At 66.4% G+C, this 5,199-nt stretch overlaps 1 protein-coding gene across 1 annotated transcript; it reads left to right on the top strand.

Annotated features, from left to right (window-relative positions):
• The first annotated feature begins 855 nt into the window (after positions 1-855).
• LOC113595645 (left-right determination factor 1-like) lies at positions 856-4,821 on the top strand. The gene is made up of 4 exons (XM_027046306.2): positions 856-1,435; positions 2,412-2,658; positions 3,139-3,381; positions 3,657-4,821. Exons 1-4 carry the CDS (start codon positions 1,186-1,188, stop codon positions 4,018-4,020), a joined length of 1,104 nt encoding a protein of 367 aa, XP_026902107.1. The 5' UTR covers positions 856-1,185; the 3' UTR covers positions 4,021-4,821.
• The last annotated feature ends 378 nt before the right edge of the window (positions 4,822-5,199 follow it).

Raw genomic sequence — 5,199 nt, forward strand, 5'->3', positions numbered from 1 at the left:
TGGCTGCGGGGCCCCTTGGCGCTCAGGCACAGGCCGTGTCAGAACACCAGGCTATGAGGCCCACATGTTTCCTGCACCCCCCCCCCCCAAATCTCCTGCGCCACGCGGGGGCTTCTGGGGACAGATTCGGGCACTGGCCTCCTGGCCTCCAACGGCTGAGTGAGCCGGGACACCTTCCTTCCCTGGGCAGAGCTCTGGCTGCGTGTCGGGAGGGTACGCCTGCCGCCTCGGGCTGCTGTGAATCGTGTTCAGAGCTTAGAAGGCTTCCTGGCACACAGGGGGCACTCGAAAAACGATTGTTCTCGTTACTGGCATTTTTAGGAAAGCCGTGCCCTGAAGGTGCACTGGGTGGACAGGTGATCAGGTGTACAGTTTCAACTGTGTGTTTTGTGGCACTGGGGGCTCCCACCCCCGTGGGCGCCATACCTGAGGCTGTGGGCAGGACGGGACTCTGGGCAGCTGTGGCCTCTGTTTTAGGGCATGGAGGGCCCCCAGAATGAAGTTCCTGCCTAAAGAGCTTCGAGTCTGTTGTGTGACAGCAAACACTTGCAAAACTGCTCTTCCTGGGACCCCTGGAGAGCCGGTCCTGACCACAGGGGCCTCCTCTGTCATGGATGGGACACGGTCTTCCCAGGGCCTGTGGAGAGGAGCCGGGACGGGGGGTTGGGGGGCTGGCAAGAGAAAGGGGCAACATGAGTCCAGGGGCTTCTGGGGAAGCTCGCTGCAGGAACCCAGAGTCTTTCCTGCCTGATGACCAAACGGAGACCCACACTAGCCTCCAGGAGAGACTTAAACGGTCTCCTAATAGGACTCTCGTTCTCCCAGAATAGGCCCCCTTTTTCACAGACTAGGACTGGGGCAGGGCCAGGGAAGTTCAACAGACACTAAAGTTGTCACTGAGCTGCCCAGACAGCAATAGCCAGAGGCCCTGGGCTGGTGCGGCATCCAGACGGGCCTCTGTGCCCTTTCCAGACGGCCCCCTCCTCGAGGCCCAGGGACCGTCTGGCTGCTGAGCTCCCAGGAGGTCCGAGGGGTGTGACCTCCCCCCTCCGCCCAGGCCCAGCTCAGGGCTGCCTATAAAGCTGGCCCGGCCCGGCCCTCCGCACACCGGGCTGGGACCCTCGCCGAGCCTCCTCGGGGGACGCGTGCGCTCTGACCCCCGCCCCCCCATCCCCGGGCGGCACCATGAGGCCCCTGTGGCTGTGCTGGGCGCTCTGGGCGCTGTCCCTGACGGGCCCCGGGGCCGCCCTGACCGGGGAGCAGGTGCGGGTCAGCCTGCTGCGGCAGCTGGGCCTGCGCGAGGCGCCCGTCCTGGACCAGCGCGACGTGGAGGGGCTGGTCACCCCGGCCCACGTGAGGGCCCAGTACGTGGCCCTGCTGCGGCGCAGCCACGGCGCCCACTCCCGCGGGAAGAGGTTCAGCCAGAGAGTCCGAGGTGAGGTCCCCCTCCCGCCGCAGCCCGGTGCTCTTGGGAGCGGGGAGGCCGAGGCCGGCGGGCCTGTCCCAGGGCAGCCGTCGTGGGGCGGGGGGCCCGGGCTCCACGGAACCGTGAGCGTGGCTGCGTCCGGGGCCCTGGTCTCCGTCTGCACCAGGGGCCCCACTGGCAGAGGCGAGGCAGGAACGACACCCTCGTGGGTGCAGAAGCCCCGTGGGAGGAGGGGAGACAGAGAAAGGGGACTTGGGGCTAGTGACAGGGAGGATGGCCTTGGCCGGTCAGGCGCCTGGAGGCCTGGGGACGAGGAGGCTGGTCCTGAACGCTCTGCAGAGCTGACCGCTGGCGGCCACGTGGCCCATGGTCAGGTGGTCCCACCGTCGGCCCGGAGCCTCAGGCGTTGGGGACACGGGGCCTGGTGCCTCTGGGGAACAGGAGCTGGTGACAGGCCCCAGGCGCCTCTTCCTCCGGTTGGGGACATTTCACTGGGCAGGAGCCCCTCAGGCAGGGAGAGGAGAGGAAGTCGGGGCTCTTGCCCTCCCTCCTGGAAAGGCCACTCTCAGCTGGTGACCACAGATTTCCACGGTGGCTCTCTGCCTCCCTCTCTCCGCTGGCCCTCCCACTTTAGCTGAGCCCCTTCGCCTAAAGAAGGCTGCGTGTCGGGGCGCCTGGGGGGCTCAGTCGGTGAAGCGTCTGACTCTCGGTTTTGGCTCAGGTCGTGATCTCGGGGTTCGTGGGATCGAGTCCCACGTCAGGCTCTGCGCTGTCAGCACGGAGACTGCTTGGGATTCCCTGTCTCCCTCGCTCTCTGCCCCTCTCCCTCTTGCACTTGCTCAACTTTAAAAAAAAAAAAAGGCTGTGCAGGTGAGGCCCCGCCCCCACCTCTCCCTGCCTTCCTGGGGGATTCTGCTCACTGGCTCTGGGCCCCGCGCCCTCCCAGCTGGCCTGACCTGCCTCCTGACCCTGCTCCCGTCCCCAGAGGTGGCGGGCAGGTTGCTGGCGGCCGAGGCCTCCACGCACGTGCTGGTGTTCGGCATGGAGGGGCGCCTGCCCCCGAACAGCGAGCTGGTGCAGGCCGTGCTGCGCCTCTTCCAGGAGCCGGTCCCCAAGGCCGCGCTGCGCAGGCTCGAGCGGCTGTCCCCGCACGGCGCCCGCGCCCGCGTCACCGTCGAGTGGCTGCGCATCCACGAGGACAGCTCCAACCGCACCTACTTGGTGGACTCCAGGTGGGGAGGCCGTGGCCGGGCTGCCAGTGGGGAGGGGAGGGGATGGGGGTGCAGGTGGGCCCAGCAAGGCAGGGTGGGTGGGGGTTGGCGGGGAGTGGGGGGGGAGGGGGGCTGTTGGAGGGGGGACGGGGTGGGTGGGCCCCGAGGGGGGGAAGGGGGAGGTGGAGGGAGCTGGAGGGGCAGAAGGGGAGGGTGGCAAGTGGGCTAGTGGGGGGGGGAGAAGAGGGGGAGGGGAGGGGAGCAGAGCCCAGGTGGGCCCAGGACGGTGGGGGGGGAGGCGAGGGCTGTTGGGGGGGGAGGGTGGGCCCCAAGGGGGGGAAGGGGGAGGTGGAGGGGGCTGGAGGGGGAGAAGGGGAGGGTGGCATGTGGGCCTAGTGTGGGGGGGGAGAGAAGAAAGGGAGGGGAGGGGGAGGGGGGCAGGCTCCCCCCAGGGGGTGTCCCCAGCCCCAGCTCAGGCCCCCGTCTCCACGGGTGTCGCAGGCTGGTGTCCCTCCAGGGGAGTGGCTGGAAGGCCTTCGACGTGACCGAGGCCGTGAACTTCTGGCGCCAGCTGGGCCGGTCTGGGCAGCCGCTGCTGCTGCAGGTGTCCGTGCAGAGGGCGCACCTGGGCCCGCGGGCCTCGGGCGCCCACACGCTGCTCCGCTTCGCGTCCCAGGGCCAGGAGGGCACGGGGCAGGGCGAGCCCCAGCTGGAGCTGCACACCCTGGACCTCGGGGCCTACGGGTAGGCGCCTGGGCCCTCGGGGGCCCCCACGAACGGGCGGGTTGGCGTGGGGTCTCCCAGGGCCGCCGTGGGAATCAACGGACGCGGGGTTTCCCCCCCACCTCCCGGGACTAAGGTCACGTACTGCGCAGGGTCTGGTTATTGGTGGTTCCCCGTCCCCGGCGCAAACCCCAGCCTGTGCAACGTGACGAGAGCTGGCGGTAAATCTCCCTCCAGGGTGCCCCCACCCCCACCCCCGTGACCTCAGCTGACCTGCGCCCCTCCCGTCCCCGCAGAGCTCAGGGCGACTGTGACCCCGAGGCGCCGGCGGCGGAGGGCGCCCGCTGCTGCCGCCAGGAGACCTACGTTGACCTGCGGGGCATGCGGTGGGCCGAGAACTGGGTCCTGGAGCCCCCGGGCTTCCTGGCCTACGAGTGTGTGGGCGCGTGCCAGCAGCCCCCGGAGCCCCCGACCTTCAGGCGGCCGTTCCCGGGGCCGCGACAGTGCGTCGCCTCGGAGACGACCTCGCTGCCCCTGATCGTGGGCGTCAAGGAGGGCGGCAGGCCCAGGCCCCAGGTGGTCAGCCTGCCCAACATGAGGGTGGAGGAGTGCAGCTGCGCGTGGGACGGGGCGCCCGTGCCCAGGAGGCTGGGGCCTTAGGGCTGGCCGTGGCCTCCGAGGTCTCCGATGGACGGGTGCACCGCCCGGGGCCTTGGTGCAGATCTTCCAACTTAGCACCATAGCCCTGGCCCCTGCGGTAACTTTCCTGCCTACGTGCCCCTCCCCCTGTCCTCCTGTCCCTCCGTCACCCCAAGCACTTACAGGAGTAACTAATGCAGCGGGATTGCCGAGTTCCAGAAGGAATCCCAGACTGCTCCGTAGAGGATGTAGCCAAGCACGGACAGATGGTCAGCCGGGACCTTCTCTGGCAAATTCGCAATGAAGCTTGGGGACAACACACCCCAATGATGAGAATGGGAGAAACAGACTGATTTACTCTATGGCAGGAGGGATTAAAACACAACCAAAAACTTCCTGTTTCCCCAACAACCGTTTCCCCAACACGTTGACCCATTCTCGACTTTTGTAAACGCCCTTCGGTCCCCCACTCCCTGGGAGATGGCTGGGAGGGAGGACGAGGGGTGTCCGGCTGGGGGCAGTGGGCAGGGACCCAGGACACCTGGTTTCTGGAGCCAGCAGGGCCACACCTGTGACCTCAGGCAGATGGGGCAGCCTTTGGGCCACCGGGTTCCTCTGAAAAAGGAGGAGGTGGGAATCAGCTGTAAGAGTCATTACCCTCGGGGGCAGAGAGCCCTGCCCTCACCCCCACCTCCCCGGGCCGGCTTTGCCTGTGCGAAGTTAGCTTCTTCCCCACCCCCCCCACCCCCGTTTTGGAGAATTTACCACCAGAACCCACACGTGTTTCCTTTTTTAAAACAAATGTAGCAAAAACAATGGATTGCCAATCATCCGCCCAAAGAAAATAAAGTGATGTTTCACTGGGTCTCTGCAGTTGTTTCTAGCACTCTTTTTTTTTTTTTCAACGTTTATTTATTTTTGGGACAGAGAGAGACACAGCATGAACGGGGGAGGGGCAGAGAGAGAGAGGGAGACACAGAATCAGAAACAGGCTCCGAGCCATCAGCCCAGAGCCTGACGCGGGGCTCGAACTCACGGACCGTGAGATGGTGACCTGGCTGAAGTCGGATGCTTAACCGACTGCGCCACCCAGGCACCCCTCCGTTTCTAGCACTCTTTACACAAGACGAAGGGGGGCAGTAACAGGGAACCGGGTCACGTGATGACGTGAAGAGAGGGGGTGACAGACCCCCAACCTCT

This window comes from Acinonyx jubatus, chromosome E4 (assembly GCF_027475565.1).
Source record: "Acinonyx jubatus isolate Ajub_Pintada_27869175 chromosome E4, VMU_Ajub_asm_v1.0, whole genome shotgun sequence".
Taxonomy (NCBI): Eukaryota; Metazoa; Chordata; class Mammalia; order Carnivora; family Felidae; genus Acinonyx; species Acinonyx jubatus.